Source organism: Cynocephalus volans, chromosome 7 (genome assembly GCF_027409185.1).
Source record: "Cynocephalus volans isolate mCynVol1 chromosome 7, mCynVol1.pri, whole genome shotgun sequence".
NCBI classification, from domain to species: Eukaryota; Metazoa; Chordata; class Mammalia; order Dermoptera; family Cynocephalidae; genus Cynocephalus; species Cynocephalus volans.
In genome coordinates, this window is record NC_084466.1 from 125,015,367 (window position 1) to 125,036,616 (window position 21,250).

Sequence of the window (21,250 nt, forward strand, 5' to 3'; positions counted from 1 at the left end):
AGAATAATAAAATCTGATGAGGCTTTCAGGGGTTTTGCTCTTGTTTGAAAAGAGATCAACTGCACTCCAAACCTTGATTAACAATACAAAACCATATTTTACTCTAACTTGGACACAAGAAGTGAAAAGAATATTCCAAATCTTTACTCTGTGTTCACACTAAATCAAAGCAGGGGCACGAGTTCTAATACTTCATACTTACATTAAGTGTTAGTAACATTGCTCTTCATGGCTGATCTTCTCAATATTTCCCTACAGGTGGGAGCAGCTCCTGGACACTCTTTCTGTCTCTCTGAAATCCAAACCTCCAGTAACTCCAGGTGATGCTCAGCATACAGAGGTTTCTACCCTTGTCCCCTTTGTCCCTCTCTGTGCTGATCATTATGAGGAACAGCATGGCCTCTTGAGACTCTATTGTTTTTTTCATTTCTTAACTGCATTATGCAAAAAAGAAGGAAAGTCTGAAAACTGACCCAGCAATTAATAATGCTTTTTATTTAGAACATGGAGAGGAAAAATGGCTCTAAACTGCCAAATACAAATTATTTTTCTCAGTGATATATGATAGCATATTAATAGCCTCACCATTAGATAAGTGTTAGCATATGTGTTGATTAACACCAGTGTTACAGAGTACAGGAAATAGCAGATATATTTTTGCAGTGAAACATAAAGCACTTTTCTTCGTGGAGGCTGGATGTTCACTAGATCTTGAGGGAATCGAGAGATGCAAGAGGAGAGGTCAGAGAAGGCATCCCTTATATTAAGAAGGAGGTGGACAATGCCCCAAGGGGAGCTGCAGACAACAGCACAGCAGCGCAGAAAGTCTGCCCTTTTTCACACAGGAATGAAACAGAGCTGGTACGAGTGTGGCACACACATTAGCCCATTGAAAACTGAGGCAATATTGAGGTCCTTTGGGTCAACCAGAGATTTCAGCTTAAAGTTCTGTAAAATGGTGGTCAGGAACAAAAACAGCTCCATGCGGGCCAGGCCTTCTCCCACGCAAATTCGTTTTCCTGAAAATAACAAATACAGAGGGTAGTAACTCCATGTGTGTAACTGTGACTCTGACAAACACTGTGTTTGTGACATTCACAAATAGAATACACAGTAGCCGTTTGATGAATGATTGGATGGATGGATAGATAAAAAGATGGATAGAAGGCAGGATGTCTAGAAGCATGGCTTGATTGGCAGATGAATGAACAGACACACATGCCACCCACCTAACATCTGATCTTAACAGGCATCCTTCATTCAACAAATATTTCTTCAGTATCATCTCGATGCCAAATACTTCATTAAGTATTGCCACATTATAACTGCTCCTCTGACACTTTGTTTCCACCTGTATTTTTTTAGAAAAACACCTACATTCTTGTGTTTTCTGTTCCTAGTCTGATTTCATGATCTTTCCTTCCATTTCTCACATCCTGTGTGCTCAGCTCCAGCCACACACAATCTTCATTAATCTCAGACACACGGTGCAGTTTCAAGTTTTAGCTCATGTTAATGCTTTTGGCTAAGATGTGCTTTTTTCATACCACATTCAGGACCTGGGTCAAATTTCACTTCCTGTCCACACTCTTTATTATTTGCTCAAACAGTAAAATCTTTCCTTCTCTGGGTTTCTCCGATACCATATGCGTGCTTCCATTGAAGCATGGATCATTTGGCAACCTTACTCTCTACTTATTGCTTTTTTCTACTGTGCTAAAATGAGAATTCTTGAAGAGAGTTCTCTGTGCTTGCTGTGTTGGTGTTTACAGTGCCAGATATAAAGCTGACATCAGAAGTCACAGAATAAGGAAAGGAGATTCCATGGCCAGAGTCTCAGCACACACACATTGCAGGTGTGGAGATCCAGCACCCAAGACATATGGCCATAATTGAAGGAAGAGCAGAGTGCTCTGAAATTGTTGCAGAGTATCCTGCCAAATTCCCCCTGTTTCCCTCAGCCTTTTGTTATTTGGCGGAAATTCAGACAAATTGATGTACAGTAAATGTTCTGCTCTTGTGGTTTATTACCTCCATACCATGCCTCTTCTTTCCCTTCTCTCTGCCCCCATTAAGGCAGTTTAAATGCCATTTCTGCTATTAGAATGATGCTTACTCAATTTTATGCCTCTCTTTGGGGTATAACAGTTCAAGAAACAGGCAGCTTCTCCCCAACCCCCTACCCCACCAGCCACCATTGCTTTCTTCTCTCACAGAACTCGCTCTACTGGATGACAATGATCTGTTCACTCATTTACTTCTCTAACTAGGTGTGAGGCCCTTTGGTGCCCTTTGTGTGTTTGTGGATAGTTGTACAGCCTGGAGTGGGTTTTGGGGGGACACCACACAGAAGATACTCAAAGCTGGGGAGTTAGGAACCTTTCCATGGCAGGTGAGGAAAGTATAAATGAGTTTCACCTTCTAAGAGGAGCTCTTGGGTACCTTAGTGTTATGTCTAGGTACAGAACCTGATCAACCTATACTCTAGCTTTCTCAATTTGGAAGAACCAGGTCAACTCACCAAGCACCACTAATCTGGCCCAATAATTAGGATGTATCATGAACAGGAAAAGTGCATGGGCATTGGGAGTGGTGCTCCTGATCATGGACAAAGAGCAATTCTACCAGCCCCAGATGAGGCATCACATGAGTTCCAACTGAGCCCAACATGTGATCTTGTCCACTGAAGTACCAATGGGAATAAATTTCTATTACCTGCTGAGAAGGGCATGAAGTAGTCACTTTTCTTAAAGTTGCCATTCTCATCCAGAAAGTGGCCAGGGTCAAACATCTCTGGGTGTGGGAATTCTTTGTCATCATGTAGCACTGAGGTCAGTGATGTTAACACAGTTGTGCCCTGGAATGAACAGACAGAGGTAAACTGAGTTATAAAAAGTTTTGGATCGGGCCGAGCCCGTCGCGCACTCGGGAGAGTGCTGCGCTGGGAGCGCGGCGACGCTCCCGCCGCGGGTTCGGATCCTATGTAGGAATGACCAGTGCACTCACTGGCTGAGTGCCGGTCACGAAAAAATGACAAAAAAAAAAATAAATAAAATAAAAATAAAAAGTTTTGGATCTGAAAGAAACAATGGAAATCACTTGGTTCATTTTTGATCTACAGAGGAGAAAACCCTTGTCCAAAGAAGAGCAGTGACATTTCCAGCCAGCCAGACCACAAAATAAACAGGGATGAGTTTAAGGCCAGTGGCAGTGATCTTTCTCATGTGGCTTCTAACCAGGAACCATCTCATTACTTGAGGAATGTAAGATAACTAAAAACAACATTAATGACATGTGCCCTCACCTCACCAATGTGATTGAGTGGGACATATGTAGCACCTTTGGTGTTTTCCTGCCAAAATCGTAACCAGAGTCAAGTGTCTGGAAAACATTCACATAAAACCAGCCTGAGGAAAATTTTTATTTATTTTTATTTTTATTTATTATACATATTCATGGGGCAAGGGCTGACTGTCAGCACCTGTCCCCAAGATGTGATGAGTAAATAGATGCTATGAGCATGCCCACCACCTCAAGTTGCAATTATTACCTGGGTCCTCCACCCAACCTCTCCCCAATGCCCCTCTCTCTACTCCCCTGCTCTGGCTACCCTAGGTCTGTTCTCTCCCTCTGCAAGTTCTTCACACTAATGTGGGCTTTCTTTCCTTCCTTCTTTCTGTGTTAGCCCCCATGTGTGAGTGAGGACATGAGGTATTTTCCCTCTATGCAGGGTTTATTTCCACTTAACATAATTTTCTCCAAGCTCATCCATGTTGCTACAAAGATGAGAATTTCGTTCTTTTTTATGGTTGAGTAGTATTCCATTGTGTTTATGTACCACACTTACTTTTTTTTTTTTAATTTTGTTGATATACATTGTAGCTGATTATTGCTCACCATCATCCCTCCCTTCTCCCTCCCCCATCCCCCCCAACAATGTCCTTTCTGTTTGCTTGTCATATCAACTTCAAATAATTGTGGTTGCTATATCTTCTCCCCCCCCCCCCGGTTTGTGTGTGTGTGTGTGTGTGTGTGTGTTTGTGAATTTATATATTAATTTTTAGCTCCCTCCAATAAGTGAGAACATGTGGTATTTCTCTTTCTGTGCCTGACTTGTTTCACTTAATATAATTCTCTCAAGGTCCATCCATGTTGTTGCAAATGGCAGTATTTCATTCGTTTTTATAGCTGAGTAGTATTCCATTGTGTAGATGTACCATATTTTCCGTATCCACTCATCTGATGATGGGCATTTGGGCTGGTTCCAACTCTTGGCTATTGTAAAGAGTGCTGCGATGAACATTGGGGAACAGGTATACCTTCGACTTGATGATTTCCATTCCTCTGGGTATATTCCCAACAGTGGGATAGCTGGGTCGTATGGTAGATGTATTTGCAATTGTTTGAGGAACCTCCATACCATTTTCCATAGAGGCTGCACCATTTTGCAGTCCCACCAACAATGTATGAGAGTTCCTTTTTCTCCGCAGCCTCGCCAGCATTTATCGTTCATAGTCTTTTGGATTTTAGCCATCCTAACTGGGGTTAGATGGTATCTCAATGTGGTTTTGATTTGCATTTCCTGGATGCTGAGTGATGTTGAGCATTTTTTCATATGTCTGTTGGCCATTTGTATATCTTCCTTAGAGAAATGCCTACTTAGCTCTTTTGCCCATTTTTTAATTGGATTGCTTGTTTTCTTCTTGTAAAGTTGTTTGAGTTCCTTATATATTTTGGATATTAATCCTTTGTCAGATGTATATTTTGCAAATATTTTCTCCCACTCTGTTGGTTGTCTTTTAACTCTGTTAATTGTTTTTTTTTGCTGTGCAGAAGCTTTTTAGTTTGATATAATCCCATTTGTTTATTTTTCCTTTGGTTGCCCATGCTTTTGGGGTCGTATTCATGAAGTCTGTGCCCAGTCCTATTTCCTGAAGTGTTTCTCCTATGTTTTCTTTAAGAAGTTTTATTGTTTCAGGGTGTATATTTAAATCCTTAATCCATTTTGAGTTGATTTTAGTATACGGTGAGAGAGGTATGGATCTAGTTTCATTCTCCTGCATATGGATATCCAGTTATCCCAGCACCATTTGCTGAAGAGGCAGTCCCTTCCCCAGTGAATAGGCTTGGTGCCTTTGTGAAAGATCAGATGGCAGTAAGTGTGTGGGTTGATTTCTGGATTCTCTATTCTATTCCATTGGTCAGTGTGTCTGTTTTTATGCCAGTACCATACTGTTTTGGTTATTATAGCTTTGTAGTATAGCTTAAAGTCAGGTAGTGTTATGCCTCCAGCTTTATTTTTTTTGCTGAGCATTGCTTTGGCTATGCGTGGTCTTTTATTGTTCCATATAAATGTCTGGATAGTTTTTTCCATTTCTGAGAAAAATGTCTTTGGAATTTTGATGGGGATTGCATTGAATTTGTATATCACTTTGGGTAGTATGGACATTTTCACTATGTTGATTCTTCCAATCCAAGAGCATGGGATATCTTTCCATCTTCTTGTATCCTCTCTAATTTCTCTCAGCAGTGGTTTGTAGTTCTCATTATAGAGATTTTTCACATCCTTGGTTAACTCAATTCCTAAGTATTTTATTTTTTTGGTGGCTATTGTAAATGGGCAGGCTTTCTTGATTTCTCTTTCTGCATGTTCACTATTGGAGAAAAGAAATGCTACTGATTTTTGTGTGTTGATTTTGTATCCTGCTACTGTGCTGAAATCATTTATCAATTCCAACAGTTTTTTTTGTAGAGGTTTTAGGCTGTTCGATATATAGGATCATGTCATCTGCAAACAGGGACAGTTTGACTTCATCTTTTCCAATCTGGATGCCCTTTATTTCCTTCTCTTCTCTGATTGCTCTGGCTAGTACTTCCAACACTATGTTGAATAGGAGTGGTGAGAGTGGGCATCCTTGTCTAGTTCCTGTTCTTAAAGGAAAAGCTTTCAGCTTTTCCCCATTCAGGATGATATTGGCAGTGGGTTTGGCATATATGGCTTTAATTATGTTGAGATACTTTCCCTCTATACCTAACTTATAGAGGGTCTTTGTCACGAATGAGTGCTGAACTTTATCAAATGCTTTTTCAGCATCTATAGAGATGACCATATGGTCCTTGTGTTTGAGTTTATTAATATGGTGTATCACATTTATTGATTTGCATATGTTTTACCAACCTTGCATCCCTGGGATGAATCCCACTTGATCATGATGAATAATGTTTCTTATGTGTTGCTGTATTCTGTTTGCTAGTATTTTAGTGAGGATTTTTGCATCTATATTCATCAAGGATATCGGCCTGTAGTTTTCTTTTTTTGTTATATCTTTACCTGGTTTTGGTATCAGGATGATATTTGCTTCATAGAATGAGTTTGGGAGATTTGCGTCCGTTTCAATCTTTTGGAATAGTTTGTAAAGAATCGGTGTCAATTCCTCTTTGAATGTTTGGTAAAATTCTGCTGTGAATCCATCTGGTCCTGGGCATTTCTTTGTTGGGAGCCTTCTGATAACAGCTTCAATCTCCTTTATTGTTATTGGTCTGTTCAAATTTTCTACATCTTCATGGTTCAGTTTTGGGAGCTTGTGTGTGTCCAGAAATTTATCGATTTCCGCCAGATTTTCAAATTTGTTGGCATATAGTTGTTTATAGTAGTCTCGAATGATTCCTTGTATTTCAGATGAATCAGTTGTAATATCGCCTTTTTCATTTCTAATTTTGCTTATTTGAGTCTTCTCTCTTCTTTTTTTTTGTTAGCCATGCTAATGGTTTGTCTATTTTATTTATCTTTTCAAAAAACCAACTTTTTGATTCGTTGATCTTTTGCATTGTTTTTTGGTTTTCAATTTCATTCAGTTCTGCTCTGATCTTAATGATTTCTTTCCGTCTGCTAAATTTAGGTTTGGATTGTTCTTGTTTTTCTAGTTCTTAAAGGTGAAGTGTTAGGTTGTTCACTTGCCATCTTTCTATTCTTCTGAAGTGAGCATTTAATGCAGTAAATTTTCCCCTCAATACTGCTTTTGCAGTATCCCACAGGTTTTGGTATGATGTATCATTGTTTTCATTAGTTTCAATAAACTTTTTGATTTCCTGCTTGATTTCTTCTTGGACCCATATGTCATTAAGTAGAATGCTGTTTAATTTCCATGTGTTTGTATAGTTTCCAGAGTTTCGTTTGTTATTAATTTCTAGTTTTAATCCATTGTGGTCTGAGAAGATACATGGGATAATTCCAATTTTTTTGAATTTATTGAGACTTGATTTGTGACCTAATATGTGATCTATCCTGGAGAATGATCCATGTGCTGATGAGAAGAACGAATATTCTGAGGTTGTTGGGAGGAATGTTCTGTAGATATCTGCCAATTCCAATTGGTCTAGAGTCTTGTTTAGATCTTGTGTTTCTCTACTGATTCTTTGCCTAGATGATCTGTCTAATATTGACAGTGGAGTGTTCAGGTCCCCTGCTATTATGGTATTAGTGTCTATTTCCTTCTTTAGGTCTAATAGAGTTTGTTTTATAAATCTGGCTACTCCAACATTGGGTGCGTACATATTTATGATTGTTATGTCTTCTTGATGGATCAGTCCTTTTATCATTAAGTAGTGTCCCTCATTGTCTCTTTTTATGGTTTTTAGTTTAAAGTCTATTTTGTCAGATATAAGAATAGCTACTCCAGCTCATTTTTCTTTTCTGTTTGCATGGTAAATCTTTTTCCATCCTTTCACTCTTAGTCTGTGTGAATCTTTATGGGTGAGGTGGGTCTCTTGTAGGCAGCATATAGTTGGGTCCTGCTTTTTGATCCTGTCAGCCAGTCTGTGTCTTTTAATTGGGGAATTTAAGCCTTTTACATTAAGAGTTGTTATTGAAAGGTGTTGATTTATTCCTAGCATTTTATTGGTTGTTTGGTTGTCTTAGGTGTGTTTTGTTCCTTGCTTTCTGATTTACTGTTTGTTTTCTGTGTTTGTTGGTTCCTTAGGTTGTAGATAGTGTTTTTGTTAGCTTGTTTTCTCTTCATGAATGCCATTTTTATTGTACTAGCGGGTTTAGATTTTTCTTAGGTTTTTATGGCAGTGGTAGTTATTTTTCAGGAACCAAACCCAGTACTCCCTTGAGGATTTCTTGTAAGGGTTGTCATGTGGTAGTGAACTCCCGCAGTTTTTGTTTGTCTGAGAAATATACTATTTGCCCCTCATTTTGGAAGGATAGCCTTGCAGGGTAGAGTATTCTTGGCTGGCAATCTTTGTCTTTTAGTATTTTGAAAATATCATCCCATTCCTTTCTAGCTTTTAGGGTTTGTGATGAAAAGTCTGATGTTAACCTGATTGGGGCTCCCTTATAGGTGATTTGATGCTTCTCTCTTGCAGCTTTTAAGATTCTCTCTTTGTCTCTGAGTTTTGCCAATTTGACTATGACATGTCTTGGAGAAGGCCTTTTTGGTTTGAATACGTTTGGAGATCGTTGAGCTTCCTGGATCTGAAGATCTGTGATTTTTCCTGTACCTGGGAAGTTTTCTGCCACTATTTTGTTGAATATGTTTTCAATGGAATCTCCATTTTCCTCCCCTTCTGGAATACCCATGACTCGGATATTTGAGCGCTTGAGGTTGTCTGATATCTCTCTCAGATTTTCTTCCATGTCCTTGATTCTTTTTTCTTTCTTTTTGTCTGCTCGTGTTATTTCAAACAGCCCATCTTCAAGTTCAGAGGTTCTCTCTTCAACTTCGACAAGCCTGCTGGTTAAACTCTCCGTTGTGTTTTTTATTTCGCTGAATAACTTCTTCAGTTCAGCAAGTTCTGCTACATTTTTTTTCAGGACATTGATTTCCTTGTACATTTCCTCTTTCAGATCCTGTATACTTTTCCTCATTTCATCACGATGTCTAGCTGAGTTTTCTTGTATCTCATTCAGTTTCCTTAGAATTATCACTCGAAATTCCTTGTCAGTTATTTCAAGGGCTTCTTGTTCTATAGGATCTAGAGTATGAGATTTATTAACTTTTGGTGGTGTACTTGCTTGATTTTTTGTATTTCTGGTATCTTATTTTTGGTGTTTATTCATTGTGGCAGGGGGTTTCACAGTCCACCGGTTTGAGACTAATGACTAACTAGGATGTTGCTGTGGTTGCCAATTTGGTATGGCTCCCTCCGTGACTGCTCAGTTGGCCTCTAGTGTCTTGTGTGTGTCGTTGCCTCGGGTCTTGGGCTTCTCCGGGGAGCCACCTTTCTGGTCAGCTTGGACTCTGCTGGGCTGCTGGATCACGTACCACAGGGTGTGTGATCTCTGTTGAGCTTTCACTTCCTGTGCAGGACTTCTCCCCATTCCGTGTGCTCTGGCCCAGGCTGTTAGATCGTGCACTGGCAACCCCACCAGGTGTGTGGTTTCTGTCGAGTCTCCGCCTCCCTGGATGCATGTCTCCCCCCTCTGTGCGCACTGTGCTGGGCTGGGGCATGTCTTCTGCACCCCTCGTCTATCAGCTGGGCCTTCAAGACCCTGCTCGGCACTGCCTCGCCCAGGAAGTCTACCAGGTTTCTGCTAGGCACAGATGACCGGTCTCTCTGGGTGCCTTTGTAGCACTGTGTAGATCTTTCTCGGGTCTTGTTCAACTTTGTATCCCCCTGATATAAACCGAGTCTAGTGCCTGCCTGCAACCAGCTCTCCGGCAGGTTCAAGCAGACCTGGGAACTCTCCTACCACACTATTCCCAAACAGAAATTCGTTAGGCTTTTTTCCAAACTGGTGGCCACAGAGATGGTATCTGCCTCCCAGTAACAGGAAGTTTACTGGGGCTGGAGTCCAGGGTGTGGTGGAGTGACAATTGGCCTGCCCGTACTTCGTTGCCCTCCCAACACTGGCTGGGGATGCCCCACGCCCCCAGCCCCGCCAGAGAACCGCGGAGGGAGTGGGAGCGGAGGCCGGCCCGCAGGCTCTGGAAAGCCCCGCGCAGGGCCAAGCAAGTGGGAGGGCTCAGTGATGGCCGAGCAGGGCGGAGCTGCCCGCACCTGGGAAAATGGAGGCAGCACCGGGGCAGTGAGTGGCCTGGTGGTGCAGGCGGGAGCCGGGTGGGCATCCGCCCCCCGAATAGAACTGGGCCAAGGGTCACTCACAAGGTTGTGCCAGGTCGGGTGCTCGCTCTCTTTCTCTGGTTTGTCGCCTTCTGTGTTCTCGGTGCTGCCGCCTCGGGCTGTTCAGTCGCGGCGCGGCTCGGGCGCTCCCAGGAATCTTCTTTAATGCCGGCCTGAAACCTCGAATCCTGAATAGGGCAGCTGGCCGCCTTCAGCGTGGCCCCGGCCTCTGGGATCCTGTCTGCATCCACAGCAGCCCTGGTGCCGCGTTCCCTGTTTTGAGAATCGCTTTTGCAGCTAAGAAACAGTTCTTTTCCTGCTCCACACTTCAAAGCTGTGGCCTGTAAATGAGGCAGCCTCTCCTGCCGGGGGCAAAGTGGCTTTGAGCCCCCACAACCGGCCAGCAGCTGTAGTCCTCCCTTAAGAGATGGCGAGAGGAAGGTCCACAAGTTTCCCAGCTGCCTGAGGCCCAGTGGCCGCCTTTTCCACCTCAGCTACTCCGCGCCAGCTGCCGCAGCCACCACCATCTTGAAACTCCATAATGTTCGTACCACACTTTCTTTATCCAGTCATCCATCGATCGACATTTAAGTTGGTTCCATATCTTGGCTATTGTAAATAGAATTGTGATAAACACAGGAGGGCATGTATCCCTTAGACACGATGATTTCCATTCCTTTGGGTATATACCCACACGTGGAATCACTGGATTGTATAGCAGATCTAGCTGCAGTTGCTTGAGAAACATCCACACTGTTTTCCACAGTGGCTGTACTAACTTACAGTCCAACCAACAGTGTAGAAAAGTTCCCCTTTCTTCACATCCTCAACAGCATTTGTTATTCTCAGTGTTTTTGAGTATAGCTAGTCTAACCTGGATGAGAGGTTATCTCAATGTGGTTTAATTTGCATTTCCCTGGTGATTAGTGATGTTGAAGGTTCTTTCAACGACCTGTTGGCTATTTGTATGCCTTCCTTCAAAAATGTCTATTCAGCTCCTTTGCTCATTTAAAAAATTGCATGATTTGGGGTTTTTACTATGTAGTTTTTTGAATTCCTTGTTTATTCTGGATATTATTCCCTTTTCAGATGTATAGTTTGCAAATATTTCTCCCATTCTGTAGGTGGCATTTTCACTCTGTTGATTGTTTCCTTTGCTGTGCAGAAGCTTTTTGGTTTGATATAATCCTATTTATTTATTACTACTTTTGTTGTTTGTGCTTTGGTGTCTTCTTTTCCACAAAGATAATTTATTATACATATTTGAGTGGTACAACGTTGACTTTCAGTAGTTGTGCACAATGTGCAATGGTCAAATCAGGATAGTTGGCTTATTCATCATTATAATACATAATCATTTTTTGTTTCCCTGAACCAGTTTCTCATTAACCCCCTTCTCTTTTCCATTCCCCTCCCTTTCCCACCTCTAATAACCACAGTTAGGGTTTCTCTTTCCAAAAGTTCAATATATTATAGTGATTATTGTTTCCTTCTCTCTCTCTCTCTCTCTGTGCATATATATATATATATATATATATATATATATATATATATATATATATAGTTTATTTGTTTATTTATGGATTCAGCTCCTAATTATGAGTGAGGATACATGATATTTCTCTTTCTGAACCTGGGTTGTTTCACTTAGCACAATTCTTTCCTGGATGATCCATATTGCAGAATTGGCACAGACTCCAGCCCCAGAGGGACCTGCCCACAGCCCCAGGAGGCACTGAGGTGAAAGAAGTCCTATGTGCCTTCAGGGACCCAGAGTCCAGCCTCAGAGAGACCAACCCACAGCTGGAACAGGAGCCAAAGTTGTGTACCATAGCCACTGCCACACCTACTGTCACCACAAAGATGGCTCACAACCACAAAGATGGCTCACAACCACAGTAGCAGCCAGGGCCACTCTATAGGCAACCCACCACATACTCAACTACATTGATAAAAGAAGAGCCACATGCAGAGCCTGCAAATAGAGGAGGAAATCTTTATCCTCATAGCCAACCACAGAGTAATAAAAGAGGCAAATGCTCTACAAGATGACCACATATAAAGAAAAAATACTAGAACTACCAACAAACAAGAAGATATGACACCACCAAAGGAGTACAGTAATGCTCAAACACCAAATCCCATAGAACAGGAAACCCTTGAAATGTCTGAAAAGGAATTCTGAGTAATGATCTTCAGAAAACTCACAGAGATAAGAGAAGACTCAATTATAGAACACAAAGAAACAAGAAAAAATATCCAGAATATGACAGAACATATTTACAAAGAGATTAATACCTTAAAAAAGAATGTAGCAGAACTCTGAGAAATGAAAGATTCACTCAGTGGAACAAAAACCACAACAGAGCGCTTGAGTAGCAGGCTAGAGCAAGCAGTAGGAAGAATTTTGGATCACAAAGACAGTCTTTCAAAATAACCCATGTTGCAAACTTTCATTCTTTTTTATGGCTGAGTAATATTCCATTGTGTATATATACCACAATTCCCTTATCTCCCACCCATTGATGAACATTTAGGTTGGTTCTATAGCTTGGCTTATGTAAATAGAGCTGCAATAAACATGTGAGTGCAGATATCCTTTTGACATGATCATTTCCATTCCTCTGGACTAAGTAGTGGGATTACTGAATCATATGTTAGTTCTATCTATAGTTGTTCGAAGAACCTCTATACTGTTTTCCATAATGGCTTTACTAATTTACAGTCAAACTAACAGTGTAGAAGGGTTCCCCTTTCTCTGCATCCTCACCAACATTTGTTTTTCTCAGTCTTTTTGATAATATCCAGTCTACCTGGGGTGAGGTGATATCTCAAAGTGGTTTTGATTTGCATTTCCCTGATTACTATTTAAAAAGTCTTTACCTTGTCCTATTTCCTGGAGTGTTTCCCCCCATGTTTTCCTTTAGTGGTTTTATAGTTTCAGGTCTTATATTTAAGTCTTTAATTCATTTTGAGTTGATTTTGGTTCATGGCAACAGGCGCAAGTCTAGTTTCATTCTTCTACATATGGATTTTCCATTTTCCCAGCACATTTTATTGAAGAGGCAGTCTTCTCCCCAGTGCATGTTCTTGCTGCCTTTGCCAAAGATTGGTTGTCTGTAAGTATGTGGGTTGATTTCTGGGATCTCTATTCTGTTCCATTAGTTCGAGAGTCTTTTCTAATGCTGGTAATGGTACCATGCTGTTTTGGTTACCACTGCTTTGTAGTATAATTTGAAGTCAGGTAGCTTTATGTCTCCAGCTTCTTTTTTTATTTTCGGAAGGTTTAGGATTGCTTTGGCTATTTGGGGGTCTTTTGTTTTTCCATATGGATGATTTTTCTCTTTCTGCGAAGAATGTGATTGGCATTTTGGGGGGATTGCATTGAATCTGTAGATTGTTTGGGGTAGTATGCACATTTTAACAATGTTGATTCTTCCAATCAAAGAACATGGAATGTCTTTCCACCTTTCTGTGTCTTCCCTAATTTCTTTCAGTAGTGATCTGTAGTTCTCTCGTTGTAGAGATCTTTCACCTTCTTAAATTGATTCATAGATATTTATGTTTTTTGGTTACTATCGTAAATAGTCTTGCTTTCCTGATTTCTTTTTCTGCTAGTTTGTTATTGGACAATAAAGATGCTACTAATTTTTACATGTTGATTTTGTATACTGCAACATTACTGAAATGAACAGCTATAAGAGTTTTTTAGTAGAGTCTTTAGGTTTTACTGTATATAGAATGTTGTCATCTGCAAACAGGGAGAGTTTGAATTTGTCTTTTCCAGTGTGGATGCCCTTTATTTATTTCTCTTGCCTGATCACTCTTTCTAGCACTTCTAACACTATGTTAAATAGGAATGGTGATTGTGAGCATCTTTGTCTTGTTCCTGTTCTTAAGGAAAAAGCTTGGAGCTTTCCCCCTTTTTGGATGATATTGGTGGTGAATTTTTTGTATATGGCTTTTATTGCATTGATATACTTTCCTTCTGTACCTAATTTGATGAGAGTCTTTATCATGAAGAGATTTCGAACTTTGTTGAATGCATTTTCTGCATCTCATTGAGATAATCATATGGTTTTTGTCCTAGATTTTGTCGATGTGGTGTATCACATTTATTGACTTGCATTTGTTGAATGATTTCTGTTTCCCTGTGATTGATGAATACCATTTGATCATGGTGTATAATTGTTTCGATGTGTTGTTGTATTCTGAATGCTAGTACTTTGTTGAAGATTTTTGGGTATATGTTCTTCAAAGATATTGGCCTATAAAGTTTTGTGGTTTGGGGGGTATTTTTTTTTTTTTTTTTTTTTTTGTGTGTGTGTGTGTGGTATATTTCCCTGGTTTTGATATCAAGATGATGTTGGCCTCAGAATGAGTTTGGGAGAATTGCCTTTGTTTCATATTTTTAGAATAGATTGAGGAAAGTGGGTATTAATTCTTCTTTAAAGGTCTTGTAGAATTTAGCAGTAAAGCCATCAGGTCCTGTGCTTTGCTTTGTAGGGTGACTGCTGATGACTGCTTCAATTTTGTTGCCTGTTATTGGTCTGTTCAGATTTTCTGTTTCTTCTTGGTTCAGCATTGGTAGTTTGTAAGTGTCCAGTAATTTTTCCATTTCTGCCAGGTTTTTAAATTTGTTGATGTGTGGTTGTTTGTAATATTCTCCTTGTATTTCTGTGGTATGGGTTTTAGTGTCTACTTTTTCATTTCTTGTTTTTGTTGTTTGAGTCTTTCTCCTCCTGTTCCTTCTCCGCCTCCTCCTTATTAACCTAGATAATAGTTTCTCTATTTTATCTCACCAAAAAGACAATTTTTTTTGATTCATTGATCTTTTGTATTGTTTTTTAGATCTTTATTTCAGTTAGTTTTACTCTGATCTTTATTTCTTTCCATCTACTAACTTTGGGATTGGATTGTTCTAGTTCTTTGAGTAGTAGCATTAGGTTTTTTATTTGAAATCTCTCTACTTTTTTGATGTGAGCATTAATTGCAATACACTTCCTTCATATTATCACTTTTGCAATATCCCACATTTTTGATATGATGTGTCTTTACTTTCCCTGGTTTCAATAAATTTTTTGATTTCCCACTTAAAATCTTTTTGGACCTATTAGTTGTTCAGGAGCCTGTTGATTAATTTCCAAGTCTTCATATAGTGTCCTGAGTTTCACATGTTATTAATCTTTAGCTTTAATCCATTATGGTCAGAAAAGATGCTTGGGATAATTCTGATTTATTTATTTCTGTTGAGACTTGATTTGTAACCTAACTTGTGGTCTGTCCTGGAGAATGTTCCATGTGCTGATGAGAACAATGTATATTCTGTAGTTGCTAGATGAAGTGTTCTGTAGGTATCTACCAGGTCCAATTGTTCTAAAAGTGTAGTTTAAATCCTGTGTTTTTCTGTCGATTTGTTTTTCAGATGATCTGTCCAGTGGAGAGGGGTGTTCAGGAACCCCACTATTATTGTATGGGCTTTTATCTCTTTCTTTACATCTGATAGTGTTTGCTTTGTGTATCTGGATGCTCTGGTGTTGGGTGCATATGTATTTATGATTGTTACATCTTCTTGCTAGATAGATCCCTTTATCATTTTATAATGGCTTTCTTTGTCTCTTATTCTTGTTTTTGGTTTAAAGTTTATTTTATTTGAAATAAGAATATCTATTTCTGCTCTTTTTCCAGGCTCCTCTGTTGACCACTCTCCTTGTGTCACTGCAGTTGTATATGGGACAGGCAACCTGCAGGGTGGTCATGGCTGCTACTGTAGTGACTAGCCATCCTTGCAGTGGTAGAAGCTGTGGTGGTGGCTGTTATGGATGGACTACATCTTCAGAACTGGTGCTGGGCCCCTTGATTGTAGTGTGCAGATGGCACTGTGTCCTGCCTTGTTTGTAGGTGGTAGGTGGGATTCCCAAAGTTTTTTCCCTGACTTTGCATCCCCGATTGAGGTGGTCAGGCAGGTGCTGGGACCAGCCTTATGGGAAAGGGTGGGTGGGATTCCCATAGTATTTTTCACTGCCTGAGAATCCCTGGTTGGGATGGGAGGGTGGCACTCTGGGTCCTGCCTTGTGGGCAGGTAGTGGGTGGGTTTTCTGAGAAATATTTTAAATGACAAATGGCCTGGACTCTTCATAAAGGTCAAGGTTCTGAAAGGAAACAAAGGAAAAGGAACTCTTCTTGAAGACAGTAGACTAAAGAGACAAGATAACCAAATCATATGCTTGTTCCTTGAGTGGATAATGAGTTGCAAAAGAAAAAGAAAGCTCTAAAGAATTTTCTGGAAAAATTGGGATAATTTAAGTATTAGCTATATATTGGATAATTTTACTGTGTTAATGATACCTCCTGAGTGTTCATGCTATTATTATCATGTAGGACAAAATACTTGTTCTTGGGACATACATATTGAAGTACTGAGGTGTAGTTAGGTAGATATAAAAGTAGATATATACACACATATGTATGTATATGTTTTACTTTTGTTTAAATTTAAATTGTCTTTAAATACAAAGGTGGAAGGAAATCCCATCCTCTGAGTTTATCATATAAAAGCCCTATCATTTTGTTTTAAAATTAATCCCTTTAATATTTTTAAACAAGCCATACATGAAAATGTTTCTTTGAAATAGAAAAGTATATGTATATGCATTTTAAGAAATGTCACTCAAAAAATTGGTATTTCATAAGGAAGAAAATGAAGCATGACCATTACTCCATACAACAAATAAATATCAACTTGCAATGTATCATTGATCTAAATATGTGAGCTAAAACAATGAAATTTGTAGAAACATAAAAGTAAGTATCTGGGACCTTGTGCTGTCAAATTTTCTTCAGATAGGACACAAATGCACAAATACAACTCCCATCACTGCACACACTTCTACTGGACAGGAATGTCTTATACCAGATATTCACAAACAACATGCACAAATCCATCCTGCCACCTGCTTTTGTATAGGCCATAATGTCAGAATGTTTAAATTGAAAAAATGCCCAAGAGGAATACTATTTCTGACCTGTGAAAATTATGTGAAATTTAAATTTCAGGCTCCATGGAAACTGGAAGATAGCAATATCATTTATTTATACATTGTCTATGGCTATTTCCATGTTATAAAATATCTAAAATATACTATCTGGCCCATTAGAGAAAAATCTTGTCATCTCTTGTCTGAGATCATTATCTCCACCTAGATCAGTGGCTCCAGCCCATGGTAGAAGAAATCATTTATCTGATTTCTAAGAGGGTAGATTCAGCCATGCAGTGTTGCATGTTTCTATATGGGGCTGTCCCATGCAGAAGGGAGGGAAAGGGTCATTTCCTAGAGGCTATGGTATTCTAGGCTCAAAAGTCACCAGACATTGCAGGAGCCAGCATGGAAAGGGGTGAGTGGGTGACTTCAGCAGATGCAATGCTCCCCTCAAGTAGCTCACAAAGCTGATGCAGTGGATGTGAGAGTGGCAATCCCTGCCTGATTCCTCAGCTTGTTTCCCATCTAGTTACTAATAGAGAGAAAGACAACTTTCATTAATATTACCTCAGACTCTAATGTTAAGGGGCAAAAGTGTTCTCCTAGTTGTGTCCATTGGTGAAAACAGAGTGCAATGAAGTCTTAACCCTTGTACCAAATCTGTGATTATCAAGGCAAGTCCCATTACCTCTAGGTAGAATCATGAATTCTGTCTTATCCACAGGATGACTTTAGTAGCTGCAACCTTACTAGTTTCACTACTTTTTTCCCTATGAAAACATAATGCTTGGTTATATTATTTTTAATTTTAATAATAATATGCTTTAGCTTCAAGTGGTATAGAGAAGCTTATAGATAGCAAATAGAGCGTCTGGATAAACACAGAAACCATACACTAGAAGGCATTGTAAAGCTTCTAAGACAAAAATTAGTTTCAAGATTCCAGAGATGGGAGAACCTCAGAGAGGTAAGCTAACAGCTGCAGTTAATTTCTATTTATTATTTATTTTGTTTTTTTGTGCCTGGCTGGTTCAGGAATCTGAACCCATGTCTTTGGTGTTATAACACCTGCTCTAACCAACTGAGCTAACTGGCCAGCCCCTGCAGTTAATTTTTGACTATGTTCACCTCATACCCAATTCAGAACCAGGGTAGGAAGTGTTACATAATTATGACTGCCTGTGGGAGAGAAATGAAGTCATTCTGGAAGAAGAGACATCATCAGAAACTCTGAATTTTCTCATATATAATACCTGTATTTCTCCAAAAGTTACTATGCATTTCAAAGATACAGCTAAGTGTCCACAAGCAGATGACTGTGGGGAGGAGAAGGCAATAAAAAGAGACCATGTTAGAGAACATTTCTCTCAATATTATGAGGTCAGTACTATCTTCGTACCAGAAATCTGACAAGAAAATATTGATGAAGAAAAATCACAGACCAAAATCTCTTATGAATATAAATACTGAAGTCTTCAACAATATGAAGCAAATCAAATAGAGCTGTATGTGTCTACTTATGTATATTTATTAAGGAAAGTGAGGTTGATATATACAATCATACCAACAGAACCAAGGAATTGATTTAATAAAATTAGACACACTTGCAGAACAAAAATTCATATTACAATAAGACAAGAGAACAAATTTTCCTAATCTGGTAAGGCATATCTCTCAAAATTCACTTAAAATATAATATTCCATAGTTAGATGTTAAACCTCCACCCCTTCCTGCTTCTGTTTCAGAAATGAAACATGGATGCACACTATGACAAACTTCATTCAACATCACCCTGGAAATCTTAACCAGTGCAATAATGCAGAAAGGAAAAATTAAGGACAATAGAATCGGAAGATAAGAAACAAAGCAAATATCAATTCAGATAGCAGGATAATGTACGCAGAAATTTCTGATGAATCTACGAACATCTAGCAATGATTATTAAATTTACAATGCTTGCTAAATATAAGTTCATAAATGGAAAAGGCATTATCTAAATTTATAACAAAAAATATTATCTCAGAAAAACCTAAGAAAAGATTTGCAAGCCACTGCACTGAAAATACATTACTAAGAAAATAAAAGAAAGCTCAAATAAATTGGGAGCTTAACTGTAAGGTCCTCCAATTCCTACTGCTTTCTTTCTGTATCCTGACCAAAAATCACAGAGTGCCTCGACTCTCTGTGACCCAGCCAGCAGCAGGTTCCTCCCAGCAGGCTTGAAACAAAACTGGGGCCTTAAACATTCCCAAGTACTGATAAAGATATCTAGGTTGCTACCCAAACCGCTAAAAGAAACTGGTCCCACCCATTGGCCAAATTCCTTAAACCCTCATGTAAACTCCACTCCTTGGCCCCCTCACTGCTGACATACCTGAGTACAATATCTCTTTTCTCTTGCTGCCTGTCGTGAGGATATGCTGCAGGACTCTGTATGTAAGTTCTTCCAATAAATGCTTTGGACTGATGATCCTGGCATTTAGTGCTTCTTTCTTTGGAATCCCAATCAGCCCCATCTTGGGCTGGTTTGGAACACTCCCTTGTGGGAACTCCTCTGCCATCACTTTTGCAGTGATTCCAGCCACAAGTTAAGTAGAATAAAATAATAACCATATCTATCCTAATTGGAAGCATAATCACATTTATGAACTAAAAAATTCAACATGTCGTGGTGTCAATTATTTTCAAATTGATCTAGAGATTTAATGTTACCCTGATAACAAACTGACAATTTTAACATTTATTTGGAAATGTAAACACCTAAGAATGGCCAAAACATTAATAAACAAGTAGAACAAATTTGGAAGACTTACACTACCAGGTACCAAGACCTTTTAAGAAGCTTTACAACCCCAAACTGTAAACAGCATAAAGTCCATTAAGCTGCCATGCATATGAATTGGCTCTTCTCTCATACTGTGTGGGTAGAGGTCTGGAACCACACTGTGAAGCTGGAAATTTCAAGAGCACTGAGTTGGAATACAGGAGAAACAAGCTTACCTTGGGGATGAGGTAGTTTCTGAATTTAATGTCACAGGTCACTGCATGGGGTGCGTTGATGGGGACGAGGTCAATGTATCTCTGGATCTCATGCACCACAGCATCTGTGTAGGGCATGTGGCTCCTGTCCTGCATGCAAGGGCTCCGGTGTCTGCCAACCACACGTTCAATTTCTTCTTGGACTTTAGCTGATAAGACACAAGGAAGAACTGATGCAAAAAGAGAAAAATGGCACCTTTGTTGTAGCAATTCAAGGATACATAAAGCATTACAAAGGTATCCTAACATCATTATACACGTAAATTATATGAACAGATGTACTCCTAAACTTAGAGAAACTATTGCTATAACACAAATGCATGTATTTGTGCCATAAGCTAAGCATAAAGATTAATCTGCACATACATATATAACAGCATATATGATAAGTAATGTCAATAGAAATTATGAAATGTTTGCAAATATAAAGTTAGCATATAATTAGGTAAAATAATTACTCTTGCTGAAAGAGAAACAGGAATCATGTTAATTTCATATCAAAATGATTTATGGTGATTAAAAATTAAATTCTGCTAGTGAATCTATGTGTATGTATGTGTTTGTGTGTTTTGTGTGTCTGTGTGTGTGCACTTGGCAGTGGTACTCTCTTCATGTTCCCGCTTCCCGAATGTGGCCACTTTGAGTACTCTAGTAGCTTCTGAATAATACATTCATATTTCTGAATCAAGACCATCTGTTTCTATTTTCTATTTTTTCACTTATCCATTTCTAGAGAATATGTAAAGATTTCCTGATATAACAGATAAAAATTCGAATCTCCATCTCTACATCATATTTAGACACACACCCACAAACAGATACAGACACATGCACACACACATACACACATGCAGGTCTACTCACTGTGTTTCTTAGAATACCAGGGTACATCAAAACATTCAGGAACAATTTGTATTATCTTTTCATTCTATTTGTCCACAAATTTTTTGTAGTACTACGTAATATGGTTTTATGACTGATATGTTTTCTGACTACATATATATGGTTCACTGGTAAGACAACTAGGATACATTTCATTTTTGAATTTTTGTTGGACTTAAGCATGTCTCTCTTTAAATCTGTAACTTTCTAAGAGGGTGCATCAAAAAGTTCATGGAAAAATCAAATTGAAAGATAATATGAATCTTTCCATGAACTTTTTAAA

General features: G+C 39.1%; 1 protein-coding gene across 2 annotated transcripts in view; it reads right to left on the reverse strand.

Annotated features, from left to right (window-relative positions):
- Nucleotides 1-837: 837 nt before the first annotated feature.
- Nucleotides 838-21,250, reverse strand: part of LOC134382601 (cytochrome P450 2C18-like) — a 51,526-nt gene continuing 31,113 nt past the window's right edge. For both annotated transcript variants that reach the window (XM_063103304.1, XM_063103302.1), the window contains 3 exons: nt 20,047-20,234; nt 2,716-2,857; nt 838-1,019 (listed from right to left, as the gene is read on the reverse strand). In XM_063103304.1, the coding sequence (XP_062959374.1) occupies nt 838-1,019; nt 2,716-2,857; nt 20,047-20,234 (512 nt within the window). The remainder of the gene's footprint in view (nt 1,020-2,715; nt 2,858-20,046; nt 20,235-21,250) is intronic.